At 41.8% G+C, this 13,030-nt stretch overlaps 1 protein-coding gene across 1 annotated transcript in view; it reads right to left on the reverse strand.

Moving 5' to 3' along the window:
• Positions 1 to 2,284: 2,284 nt before the first annotated feature.
• The window catches only part of WDR48 (WD repeat domain 48), a 19,382-nt gene continuing 8,636 nt past the window's right edge, over positions 2,285 to 13,030 (reverse strand). Inside the window, exons 9-19 of the mRNA XM_010140699.1 lie at positions 11,998 to 12,072; positions 11,565 to 11,667; positions 11,263 to 11,360; positions 9,361 to 9,468; positions 8,880 to 8,976; positions 8,288 to 8,383; positions 6,169 to 6,274; positions 4,848 to 4,935; positions 4,193 to 4,269; positions 3,082 to 3,274; positions 2,285 to 2,473 (exon numbers count right to left, since the gene is read on the reverse strand). Coding sequence (XP_010139001.1) covers positions 2,378 to 2,473; positions 3,082 to 3,274; positions 4,193 to 4,269; positions 4,848 to 4,935; positions 6,169 to 6,274; positions 8,288 to 8,383; positions 8,880 to 8,976; positions 9,361 to 9,468; positions 11,263 to 11,360; positions 11,565 to 11,667; positions 11,998 to 12,072 — 1,137 coding nt within the window. The 3' untranslated portion in view covers positions 2,285 to 2,377. The remainder of the gene's footprint in view (positions 2,474 to 3,081; positions 3,275 to 4,192; positions 4,270 to 4,847; positions 4,936 to 6,168; positions 6,275 to 8,287; positions 8,384 to 8,879; positions 8,977 to 9,360; positions 9,469 to 11,262; positions 11,361 to 11,564; positions 11,668 to 11,997; positions 12,073 to 13,030) is intronic.

Raw genomic sequence — 13,030 nt, forward strand, 5'->3', positions numbered from 1 at the left:
CTCTGGGAGCACAATTGGTCACCAAATGACCATGTTCTCCCTGAGAGGAGATCCATTGACAGTCCCCATGGCCAGTGCTTTGAGTATTCCGTACTGGCATTTTCTTCAGCATCAGGAAACCCAGTCTTGGCTTCCTGTGTGTCTCTTCTGGGGCTACAGCCTTTCCACACCCAGAAAACTCACTGCCAACCAGCACCAGTCAGCGGTGGCAGGGCTGTCTTGTCTCGGGTAATACAGTGGTGGTAGCACAAAATATTTTCACAGCACAAAAGCAGACACCATCCACACGAACAGCATGACTCGAGCACTTTCTCTCCCTCAACGGTACCTCAGAGCTTGTACTTGAAGGCTCGAATGGCTGCTAAATTCTTCTATCCAGCCATAAACCAGGACCATCTTTGAGGGGTTTTGTTCAGGCCCTGCTCTTTCTGCAGCCATTCCATTATCTGAGGCTTCAAAGCGCTGTGAACGGCAGCGTCCGAGCTCTGAAACTGCATCGTTGATCCAACACACGAAACAACTGGAAAATATTTTAACTAAAGCCTTTTATTCTATACAACAGTGAAACATCATTTACCCTTCTGGCATTGCAGACTCTTCTGTGAAACTGCGTGTGGGGATGGTTAGAAAGAAAAGAAGGAAAATTGCAACCTCGGCTGATTTCAAACAAAACGCCTGGGAGCAATTCCAGCGTACACATCCGGACAGCAAGACAACCAGAGGAAAAACCCCGAACCCAAAGAGCGCCCCGCGGAACTCGCTGTTAATAAATAGAAGTCAGGACAATCTGTCAAGAAAAGTTACAGTTCTGTTTAACCATTTAATTCACAAATATCGCTAAAAATGTGCGGTTATAGCACAACTGTGTCAAAGTGGGTGTACGCAGAAACGGGGATTGAAAACTGAAACTGGCTCAGGAGACAAGGGAACAGCCATGCCAGCTCCGTTCTGCACCCTGGCTGCGTTGAAGCAGTGAGTTTGCTGAGCTCGGTTAGTGCGGAAGGTCACGATTTGATGACATGGTCAAAAAAAAAATACCATGAAAAATATTTCACTTTCTGTTTCACCAGTACAATCCCAGCAATATAATTTATTGGGAATTTCTTTAGGTCTCAACCTACATCTTGATAGCAAGATATAGGTGGGGCAAGAGCACATCTCCTGAAGAAACTCGAGTGATACACTGCCCTGGGAAGGCACTTGTGCTTCTGCTTCAGCCAAGAGTCACCCTGACACAATTTCTTTAAGAGGACTTGTAATTTGTTCTGGCTACACAGGATGTTCTGGGACAGCCCCCCATGTCCCCACGGAAAGCTGAAATGTCTATACCCCCTCCCCCCAATACGTTACACTCTATAAAAGACCATGAGTCTGTGACAGTCACAGAGTTTTAGAAATAACAGTGAAAAGCAGATCCGCGTAAATCTCTAACAAAAGAACAACTGCATATAAAACTTGGGAAAAGAAGAAGTATTTTTAGACCATGAATATGAACCTGCTGAGAAGTGTCTAAAGTTTAACAGAGGAAGCTATTTTCAAAATGGTCTGAAGTTTTAACAAAAAGTCACGAAGTTTTGGAGCACAGTTACCAAAAATGAGACTAGTGTGTCTGTAGAACGCAGCGCAGGCAGGAGTCACGTGTGTTTAAAAACCACCCGCCAAAACCTCCTTCACTGCTGCAAAGCTTCTTCACTCTGTCACGGTGCCACCAGGCTGACCCTGCCACAACACCCAGCTCGTGTTCTTACTCTGCGGCCACAGGGCTCCAGGCAACGATCACGCTGCAGTGTTAAACCAGTCCTAACGTTAACCCTTCGCCTGCAATTCAATGGGCTGATTCTGTCAAGTGGGCCGTCTCTCTTTTCTGTTGGTTTTCTTTTCCGAATGTCTTTAAGTGGTAGAAATGTTTGAGTAACTGGTGAGGAATCATCGTAGGAACGTTGCGAATGGAATGTACTAACAACACTTTGTGTGCGGTTCTGAACTACATCGTGAACACAGCAACCGCTACGGTTTCCTACCGAGCACGAGCAGATGAGGATATTATGTTCTGGAAAAACAAAAGCAAAAAGGAGGAAGCGGAAGTCTGCACTGGGTGATCATCCATTCTCTGTACACCTCACACAACACAAACCACTCAGGGACTCCCCATCTCATTGGCTGAGACTAGGACAGACTTTAGTTTAAGTCATACAGATTTTTTTCCTCTATATTACAGATCTATTAGTCACCTCAGTTAAATGTATACTTTCCGTCCATACCGAGTCATTAGAAGTCTCATCTACCTTAGGGGTTCAGTGGGCTTCTATAGTACTACTCTTGGAACCAGTACGGTATGGTCAAGTAAATAAGTCACCACGGGGGTCCACCGCTCCCTTCACGTTGATTTCTGGCGATAGTGAAGCGTCAGATCACCACCACTCTTCCAGATGAAGTGCTTTACCGTTCGAAGGTCCATATTCGGATCCAAAACCTACACAGCAAAAGCGCATCTTTTATTCCACAAATCTGCTGCATTGTCAGAAGTTCAGAGATCAACCACTCTGGTTTGTGCGTACGGGTGAACGGGCATCAAAGACGGACCACGCAAAGGCTCAGATTTTTAAACGAGCCGGTAACTGACACATCACTGGAAGGTTTTAGCAATGTAACAGGTAACTTCACAGTACATCCACCACCTCCTCAGTACGCAGTCCTCAGGCACTTATGACACCTAATAGACAATTAATGATTTTCAAAAAATTTCCAACTCTGCTAGAAATGTAGAATTCAAAACTTTCCAAAGCTGCTAGGAATGGAACTCTCTGGAATGGTGTGAAGCTCATTTGTTGAGCAAGTATAAAGGCTTGCAGGTTTAAAGACCAAATGGAACTGGCACACTACATAAATTCCATGGTCCGGCTATCTGCAGCTGCCTGAGCTTGTGTCAGCAGTAAGTTAACATGATGTCAAAGCATTCACTTCATTTTAAAGGTAACAGATAATCTATAGCATATTTCAAGCCCAGAATTCAGAAATTCACAACCGAGTCATTGCTGGACACTGGATTTGTTCACAGGCTAAACGGCCTCAGTAACTGACCTGGTCCTGGCACAGAAGTTCAATCTTCTCCTCTGCTAGCACGGCGATGTCCTCCTCTTTTTCTTGTTCTCCTGCTTTTTCGTTATTGGAAGAGCTCGTTGTCTGGGACTCATTATCCAAGTTAATGATTTTCTCATACACATGTTCCATCACTTTTCTCACCTGAAGCATATCACTAGCTGACAGTCGGTCTCTATATAAGGTAAGGGAAGTTTGGCAGGAAAAAACTTGAGAAACTGTATTTCTTGCTTTCACAATACCCTAATCTGTAGCAAACTGTGCAAGGACACAGACAAGCTCTTCTTTAATAGTCTGTTATCAGGACCACACAGAACACCATGATCGTAACAGTGATTTATCCAAAGATCCACACAGCAAAAGGGACTCAGAAAAGTGGGAAGATATTCAAAAGACCGAATTAATAAGAGCATTGTACAGAACCCTTATTCCTTCAGTAGAAAAGGGACTAGTAAGAGAAGGGCAGAGGCTGTGGAAGAAGAAGGGAAGCAAGTCCGAACAGGCGGTTCATTCCCCTGCTGCATTAACAGCAGGGCATTTGAAAGCCATAAGCAGCAGCAAGTTTTCCACAAAGCACACGAAAAGCCTTTGAAGTGCCTCTTCCACATATTGTCTCTGTTGTAAAGAATTCAAAAAGACTTGGAGAGGAACTAGGCATTTGTGGGAAATACTGGAAATGGTGGCATATTAATGGCAGGCACAGCAGCTTCGTCCCTCAGGGCCTGCTCTGGCTTCTACCCTGCACAGCTCCGAGCGACAGCTGATGTGACAGGCAGACTATCCTGCGCTCCCCGCTGCCGGCTGTTGTACCTTTTCCTTTTGAGAAGCTGATATTCATCACCCTTAGCAATAGGAGACTAACATAAACCTGCAGTCCTGAACAGCCTCTGTACAATCTGTACGATCCCCTGTCTTCTGGTTAAATGCCACAAAAGACAGAAACCCTAATTTCAGCAGCTGGTTCTTGGAAACTTCTTAGAAACGTCTACAAAGTCATCAAGCACAATTCATCTCAAGCACAAACTGGGTGAGGTATTTTTTGAGCTTGCCATTCTCTTTCTGCAGATTGGAGAGTCAAATACGCATGACTTACTTTTTTAGAGTTTTTGCCCCCGATGACGAATGAGGCTGGAGGTAGAAGGGAATCTTATTGAATTTGGGCATATTTTTCTAGAAGGAAACAAATTTTGAAAAGTGTTAATTTAGGATGAACTGTTACCAGCTCCCATCTCCACCAGCTGGTATAGGAAGTATATTCAGCTCCTAATTATCAAAAAACCAAGAGAGATTCCTAATCAACACCACCACCACAGCCAGCTTCCAAATTACTCATGCTCCTGAGACGGTTCAAGCTAGATGATGCACATACCGTCCAGCTTTTGAACGGAAATTATCATTTATTTCAAAGGAAATTAGACACTATCAAAAGACTGCAGCAATATGAAAAAGGATCTTCATTCCCAAGCTCCTCACTTGAAAAGTATTCCAACTATGCACATTGGGGAAGTCTTTTGCTAAGACTTTCTGTCAAAAGGAAGTGAGCAAAAAATCCCTTAACTGGACGCATAAAAAACTGAGCTGAATCTGAAAGGGTCTTGAATACAGACCTAGAGACCACTTATCTTAAATACAAACACAACAAAAATTTAAAATGTAATTTCAGACCCCGTACAGTTAAAAAACTTGTAGTTTACCCTAAAAAAAAAAAACCCAACAAAAAAAATCAAACCTCTGCAGGTGATACTCACATCCACAGTGATGTCGATTACCCATTGCGGCACAGTTTCGTTAAGAAGCATGGATTCAGTTTCACCACCCGAATCCCGACATAACAATCTGAGACACACAGAAATAACTTTTGTCAATGAAAAACAATGATTGCAACGCGCATCGAAAGCTTTCAGGAGGGGAGCTGCCCTTGAAACAGGCTTCGCATCAGACTTAGCAGGGAAGTGATCTCGTCTTTTCCGTAGTGACCGAAAAGCAGCTGCAGAAAGAAGACAGATGCCCAGAGCAGAAACGGGGAGAAGTATTTCCAGAGACAATAGGCTGTGGCACAGAGACACTTAAAACGCTACTCTGCCTGTGGATCGTCTGTGTTTGTGTGCTGAAGCACAAAACTGTCAGGAGAAGGGGAAAGGCACCTGGCATAAAGCAGCTCTTTTCTGCTTGGAAACCGCGAGCTTTGCACGTCAAGTGTCTCCTAAGCCCTCACCGAATGGAAAGAATAAACCCAATGTTTAGGAATGCACACATACAGTGGTGAAACAAAGCCACGTGTAATTTTACAAGTTCCAGTTACATATTTTGTCAGAGCCCTGCAACCTGTTAAGTCCAATAAGCACAGCTTGCTTATTGGACTCCACTTGCTTATTGTCACCACTCCAGTGGTGTCTTTTCGGTGTTCTCTTGAGAACAAGCTGTGTAAGACCCAAGATCCACCAGTACAGAATGGATGCAAATATTAAGCTCCATCTACTACACTGATACTGCAGAAAAAAATTATCAGTTTTCAAAGCTGGAAAAGCTTACCCTATTTTACTGACCAATTAATGGATGGAAGTTATACAGTTCTATACAGGGTCTATTCAGCTTGAGAAACAAAAACAACAAATCAAACATTCCCATCCCTGAAATTTAGAATCCACTATATTCATAAATACTAAATGCTTCACAGGATTTGAAAGCTTGGCCTTTGTTTCACAGCACTATTAAACTGTCTTTGACATATACATCCCAGGCTTTTCAACGAGGAATGAACAGAAATAGAAGGGTCATCAGTACACACACATCAGGATACAGAACCTGTGCTCCTGCCTGCCAGAGTTTAGGGCCTTCTCACGGGTCATCAACTGTAATTTTGGGAGCAGAACCCAACTCTGTAGGGAGTAGGATCTCCTGAGTCATTAATGCTCAAGGACCAGCACAACAGACTCAGAGAGGTTCTACGAGAATCTAAAGTAGCACAATTTTGGTCTAAACCAAAGTTGAGTTAATCGGTTTGCAGGAAGAGGGCACGTAGAAATATCTCAAAGCTCTGACATACAATTGACTCTTGAGTTTTTGTACCTGAACAAAGTACGTCCTCCAGCCTCACCAAAAATAACTGGTGTATGTGGTGGCACTTGGAAGTATCCATTTCCTTTCTGGACTCTGTTCTCCTGCTCACCATTCACTGTTGGAAAAAATACAACCGTAAGACTGCCCGAGGCCTCAGAACTGGGTATTCATCGACCAGCGAGTTTTTTCCTCCTACAGGTGATGGAGTTCATGAATTAAAACAATCATAAGCTTCATAAAAATCCCAAGAAAATGCCCATTTCCATCACAGAACAAATACATTAACAGGAGCACCAAGGAGTAACTCCATCAGCACAGGTTCACGGAAGGCCTGGTTCAAAAGCCTTTGAAAAAAGAGAAACAGAGCCCATGAGCCAAAGCCTGATGACTAGTTTTCTCCAGTTACTTCACAGGATTCTGGGGATTTGCCACACTGAACAATACGAACATGAGAAATGAACTAAAGAGATTTTGCTGACACAAGATTATTTTCCCCCTCGACACTGAACTACAGAACTCTGAAGGATGTCAGCTTTGCTCTTCTACCTGGATTTGCCAGATGTCAAGATAGTGTGCTAGTAACTCCCATGAAGTTACTGCATTCTAAATTCCTTTTGTTTTTTTATAGCTAGTTATAGCAGTATGGCCTTCAAGCACCGAGGAACCCGATTCCACATCGGATGGATAGGGGAAGACTCAGGAAAAATCAGATTATTTATGCACCCCTTGAGCCGTGCAGCCTCTAGTCAGTCAGATACTGTGAAACAACACAGAAGTATTTGGATTCCTTCCTTCTTCTTCAGAAGGATGATCTTAATTACATCTAATTACTGTATTTGAACATGATGGTGAATTCAAGAAACATGAGAAATTTAACTGGTGTCGTCTTGAGATGACCAGTTCCTTCGCTTTCTGACCAGCACCACACATAGGGCAAGAAATCCTAGTTTGAAAGATTTCTTCGTAACAGTTCTGCTAACAACTGAGAGGCACAGTACTGCACATACATACGTATATATGTGTGTACGTTTAAGTTCTTGTCTCTCTACACAAATTCCAGTGCCCAACAGGTACACTTTATCTTAAGTGACTGTTCCGTTCTTAATCGTTGCTTTTGAAAGGGAGAATGAAGACTGATGCTGTCGTGACTGAACATCCCACTAACCCACACCTATTCACGGAAATAAATAGTGCAGCATCAGTGTTCCAGCAACACAAAAGCCGGAGTTACACTTCTCATACACTGGCTCACAGGCTGTAGGGTGCCAACACACAAATGTATGGAATCAGCAACTTCATCGAGGGAAGCCTGCCAAGCGCTGTAACCCTCCATGGAGGTCATTTTTGAAGAAGAAAGTAGCTCTTGGCACAATCTTTGTCACAAAATGGAAAGATATTGCTGAACTTAGAGTTTTCTTTATTGCATTATCTGTAGACAGTGATTTCTGTTTCCAGTCAGCCCTCATCTGGGTTGATTTCATCTCAAAATAATCTACAAACTTAGCAGTTTCAGAGTCTCTTACTCTGCCAAATTCCGCCACTGTCTCACGTTTTATATAGCTGTGCTTTCTGTCTCATGCCAGATTGGACTCAGCACTGTTACTTTAACACACCACTCTCAGATGGTTTTGTATAGACCTACCCCACACATTATTCTAAGAGTCACTGAATATATTTTTTCCAATAGATCTTTATCTTATATCGTTCATAATACCTGGAAACAAACTGGAATATTGTGAATATTGGAATATTCAAGAGAACACTGGCTAACATTAAATAACTGACCTTCTGCTCTTCGCTGTCATTATCTAGGCTGTTCAAGTCAAGCCTTAGTTTTGCCAGTAGCTGCTACTTGTCAAGGCATCATGTTTCTGTAACTCAGAATCATCTATTCACCTAATTTTTTTATGGACTAGAGGTCTGAAGATGCTGATACTTTCAGAAGAAGAAAGCTACCCTGCAAATTTTGGTGTAAAGCAAATTTAAAAGCATTACATAAAAAAGAGTCTATAATGCATACACAGACAGCAAGGAGAGCGAGTCTGGCTCTATCTGTCAAACAAACAGAAATATCAACAAACATAATGTAAGAACAAATCCAAAAAAGGGAAAATGTTAAAATACCCACCATGATTTATTTCGTTTTCTTCTTCGTCCATGGGATTGATGTGTGTTCTAGGCCAATACTCCAGAAGTGCTTGTAGCAGCAGCCCTCCCAGGTTTACTGTCAAGACAGAGGGAGGTAGAACTTCGGTTATGCAAAAACCGCTGGCATCGTAATATTCTACATTGGATCCATGGCTGAAAACTTTCCCGAAAGTCTGGGTACTTCTGTTCCCCAAACGAAATATTTTTAGGCACAGAAAGCTGCTTATCACAATCTCAGAGCCACACATTGCAACTTTTCAGGAAAAGCGGCTTTTAGAATCACCACCGTTGGATCACTCACACGCGATAACCTTCTCTGCATTAGGTAATCGTTCCAAGTTCAGGAATATTACTTTTTCCCTTTTGCTTCTTGAAGGTTTAACACCAAGTTAAATGAAACCCTGAACATGACTGAAATGTTTCAGAAAAAGGCAAGCATTGTCACTGGAGAGTTCTCTGCCCTGAAATCCAACCAGCTACTGACATATGTGGCACTGGAATACTCTGAAACATCAATACTGGATTTTATTCTTTGTCGTGGCAATAAACCACTAATATTAGTTAAAACTTACATTTTGGATCAGAACCATCTGGGCTGCTAAACCCGGCATCCTTTGCTGAAACCCAGGCTGCAAAGCAGTCACTTTCATCCAGCGTAATTGTCAACATCTGTGGGAAGAAGAGCACCAGGAAGAGGAATGCAATAGTTGTTTTGTATCAGACAAGTCCATAAATCTATTTTGTTCATCCTTAGCTGGGAATACAAACCAAATAATTCCTAAATGCACGACAGCACCCTTTGTTCACCAGACTGTAAGGATTCACAGCTGGTATGGGTGGATTTAGACTCACCAGACCACGAGAAAAAAACTCAGATTATGAAGAGACACTGAGGTATAATTTGGTGGTTAGTTTCAAAATAAAACTGACCCATCAGATAAATGATGATTGTTTTTCAAAACCTGTAACACGCTAAAACCTTTGTGAACAGGGAGTATATGAAAGCATATGAAATCTGACATTAGAACAACAGATTTAGGAGTTGTGTCTCACCCCAGTCTTCAAGTCTACTGAGAACCAGTTTGGCACATACACCATTTTAAATCTCTTCTTAATTTCTTCTTCAAAGTCTACTTTCCCAAGGTCTTCAACTTTACACGCCTGTACACCAAAAGAAATACATGAGGTTTAAAATTCTGAGTATAGAGTTGTATCAAAACCTCAAATCTTTGACTTGACTTTCCCACACACCTGGAATGATTATGACTTATGATTCCCCCATGAGCACTGCAGTCCTGAAACACACAAGGTAAAGGTTCAAATCTTCTCCAAAAACTTAGTAACAGTTTGTGTGGTAAGTGATTTTTATTTATTTTATTATTTATTTCTGAGGTAGTGGCATCAGGCCAGTGGAAAGGTATGGAAGTATTACTTCGCATTAATAAAAACCATTTTCCCCTACCACTGAGTAGGCAACTGTCTTCCAGCATCCTCTGCCATTCTTCTTACCATTAGTACCAATAGTTCAGTACAACTGTCAATCAAACACCAATATTGGTTGCAAATCTAGCCACAAATTCAGCTCAACTACTGCAGTGGGAACAGCGGTGGGTGAATTTCTGTGCGGATTCTTTTTTCCTGTTTTAATTTATCTGTTTTATTTTATATTTTTAATTTTAAAGTTCCTCAAGTAAGTCTGTTGACATCCAAACTCTCCTAATCCACTTGCAGAGTCACCCTGAAGCCTAAAACACGTGCTTTAGGCTGACTCCAAGCATTGTAACCTTGCAAGACGTATTTCCTCAAAATCCAGAAAGAGTTACAGGAAGAAAAGATTGAAGGGTCTTTGGCAACAAAACCTCCCTCTGCTTTCCCAGCACCCTCAATAAAGATTCTCAGCTTTGACAGATGACACTTTGACCTGGCGAGTAACCCCACCTCTGAAGTGAAAACGTATTTAAACGTATCTAAGAGGTGCTTCTGAAACCCTTACTAACAAAAGAGAGAAAGAATTGAACGAAGGTACAAACTAACATTAGCATTTGACTCTGGTCCTGAGATCCAGCACTGCACTTAAACATATACCACCGTGAAAGAAAGAAAAGCTATTCATTTTTCCACAAAAGTCATCTAGGTATTTTTTAGTACCAATGTACATTCTCTGATTTCATTCCCTTCTTCCTCACTGACAACTCAGTGAGGCTGCTGAGCGTGCTCTACTGCGGTACTGAATCTTGGCTGGAGCACTGCATGCTTCAGGAGGAAGAGATTTAGAATTTCAAACAGGATTTTACAAGAGAAGAAATTGCTGACCATCAGCCTGATCTGGGATTCCAGTCCTTCCTCCCTGCACTCTTTTCCCTCTCCTCTGATCAGTCAGTGGATAAAGCACGATAAAGAAATGCCACGCCAAGTCTCTCTCGTCTCAGAGGAGCAAGGAACACTAGGTGGGAGGCACGCTTCCTCCTGAGGACTTCCCTTCCAGTCCTGCCCTCCTGCCTGCTATCTTGCTAACTAACAAGGGACACTCTCCAAATAATCCACAGTCCACTAGTCAGCCACTCACTTGGGATCCACGGGGTTGCAGCAGGACCTGATGCACAGGCTAAGTTTTCTCATGCTAACCCACACAGCACTGGGCAGACGTGCCCACGGGCCTCTATGAGCCCTCTTTGAGACCAAACCCAAACAAAACAAACACTGCTGTTCTCAGGAGCGAATTCAGGGGTTTGAATTTCAGATGAGTGAAGATGTTAGCCCCACGCTGTGCAAACATGCAGAAAAGCTGAGAAATGTCCCCTCCCCATCCAAAATGCAACCTTTGCGTTATGTTTTGGGTCAGAAAGATGACTTCCTTTTTACCACAGGAATCTCGTGCATTAAAAAAAAGTTTTAAAAAGTACAAAATAATTAACCATCCAACAGTAGACAATTAATTTGAAATTACATACTTACCTTCAAGACATCCCAGTACGCCACATTATTATTTGTGTCTTTGGTTAATATGTGTCTCTTGTCATTAAGAATGTGGCACTGAATAATACTAGCACCCCCTGGCAAACAAACAAGAAATAAGGTCACTACAGTGATTTTTCTCCTAATATTACATTAAATTAATCTGTCTAACACAACACCTGTGATTGTTCTTTGTTTTCAGTCGAAAACAGACTATCAATAATCTAAAAACCTGAGACAGTCTTACCATTGCTGCTAGTGATAATAGCTTTTAGGAGGTTCTCTGGAAAACAGCTGTTTACCTTTTATAACTTGGTCAGGCTGTGTACACAGAGGTGGAATAGGATTGGTACAATCGTTATCATAATCTCCAGATGTTCTAAAATTATGAATTCCCTTCAAAGTCTAAAGAAACAAACAAAATAATATTCATAATCTATAAGCTTTACTTTTATCTCTGAGCAACAACTGCCAGTTCATGCTGCTGTTTAGATGTTAACTGTCCAGCTCTGAGTAAGATAATTTATTTCTAAAAGCAGCAGAAATAGAGAGCAAAGGAAGTACTTCAAAGCTTAATGCCTTTTCACCAATTTCAATATCAGCATTTTATAAGCTCTTTAAGGAAAGCTTCCAGACCAAAGCAAGTCAGAGGCAAATTGCAAGCAAGTTCCCGAGCCAAGACAGCAAATTCCATGACTACTTAATAGAATTCAGAGTGTAAAATGTATCACTTACCCATTTATTCACCGAGGATTTAGTTGTTGCAACCCAAAGTGCTGGAGGAGGATCAGCTGATCTATCAAGCTCCATCTAAATAATGAAACCACAGACACTTTCAGGCATGCTGCACTTCATTGTCTTTTGTTCAATTAATATTTGCTTGGGGCAGAGCTGCTCCCGTACTGGATGCATCTCAGAAAGAGCACTACTGCCAGTTTACTAAAGAAATACAAATTTAAATGAAAAATAACTAAGCTGCAATTTTTGCAACTTGAAATTGCTTCAAATATTCAACAGATAAATTCTGGACATGGACAACAGTAGATGCAATGTCAAACACCCAGCATTTAAAGCTGCTTCTAGCGTGACACAACCTTGTCTAATGGAAAGTTTGATAAGAACAGTATTTCCTGTATCACTTTGCATTCAGATACTTCCCATGGTTAAAAAGAGAACGAAGAAGTTCTGGACTAATTAAAAAGCAGAACTTTATACATTTGACTCTGCTGTTATGTTTCTTGGACAGTAATAAATCACTGTAGCTCAGATATTAAAGTCCCCTTCAGACATTTGTACAGCTGACCACAGCTTTTGTTTCCTGTTTTTAACTAAAAATTCTCAGATTCTGATTTTTTCAAAAGGACTTTAATACATCCAAGATTTTATCAGAACATACGAAGCCAGAGTTCACTCACAAGGAAAGGCACATTGCTTATACACTGGTATCTGTCTGACTCACACACTCCTTCTACACCTACACGTTCCAAGGTCACGTCACCTGCAGCTGTGACAGCCAGCAAAAAACCCCCCAAAAGTGGCCTCTTCAAAAAAACTGAGACTCGTGCATGAAGTTCTCTCCAGTTATTTAAGTGTTCCAGAAAAACCCCAACAAATTTTAGTCCTGGTTCCCATGAGTATGCCACATATTCCAGCACAGTTCTGGGCACAGATATTGCAGCTAAGACACATCCATTTTTGTCTAAAGCCTTGGCAACGCCACGTTCGTTTCTTAAAACTCTTCTAGACTGGTAAAAACAACTCTTCCTGC

This window comes from Buceros rhinoceros, unplaced genomic scaffold (assembly GCF_000710305.1).
Source record: "Buceros rhinoceros silvestris isolate BGI_N320 unplaced genomic scaffold, ASM71030v1 scaffold17947, whole genome shotgun sequence".
Taxonomy (NCBI): domain Eukaryota; kingdom Metazoa; phylum Chordata; class Aves; order Bucerotiformes; family Bucerotidae; genus Buceros; species Buceros rhinoceros.